The sequence below is a fragment of the Octopus bimaculoides genome, chromosome 15 (assembly GCF_001194135.2).
Source record: "Octopus bimaculoides isolate UCB-OBI-ISO-001 chromosome 15, ASM119413v2, whole genome shotgun sequence".
Taxonomy (NCBI): Eukaryota; Metazoa; Mollusca; class Cephalopoda; order Octopoda; family Octopodidae; genus Octopus; species Octopus bimaculoides.
In genome coordinates, this window is record NC_068995.1 from 2,282,824 (window position 1) to 2,283,472 (window position 649).

At 39.6% G+C, this 649-nt stretch overlaps 1 protein-coding gene across 1 annotated transcript in view; it reads left to right on the forward strand.

Moving 5' to 3' along the window:
* Positions 1-649, forward strand: part of LOC106871305 (serine-rich adhesin for platelets) — a 185,792-nt gene that overhangs the window by 172,661 nt on the left and 12,482 nt on the right. The window contains exon 16 of the mRNA XM_052973431.1: positions 192-230. Coding sequence (XP_052829391.1) covers positions 192-230 — 39 coding nt within the window. The remainder of the gene's footprint in view (positions 1-191; positions 231-649) is intronic.

Here is a 649-nt window from a genome sequence, read left to right on the forward strand (position 1 = left end):
TATATATATATATATATATATATGTGTGTATATATACACACACACACGCGCGTGTGTGTGTGTGTGTGTGTATATACACATGTATGTATGTGTATAGATGTATTTTCGTAAGCTGTTTGACCATTGATTATTGGCAAGTGAATAGTTTCTTCATGAACTTTGTTATAGTGTTTCTCTTGTTCTTCCTGCAGACCTTGATTCAACAAGACAGTAACATGGGAGAACTCATGGTAAGTCAGCTACACACTCCATCATACTCTCTCTCTCTCTCATTCTTTCCTCCCTCTCTCTCTCTCTCTAGATTCACCTTAGACTCCAGTGTATTTAATGATCTTTCTAAACTCACGTACATTTATCGCTCACACAACTGATTTTTAAATTTTGGCACAATGCCAGCAAGTTCATGGTCAGGGCTAAGTTGATTACATCGACCCCAGTGCACAACTGGTACTTATTTTACTCTACACTGAAAGGATGAACAGCAAAGTGGAACTCAGCAGAATTTATACTCAGACGGTGAAGACAGATGAAATGCCACTAAGCACTTCACCCACGTGCCAACTGTTCTGCCAGGTCACTGCCTTTCGCACTCACAACAATTACAATGCATACATTTACACACACACACACACACACACACACACACACA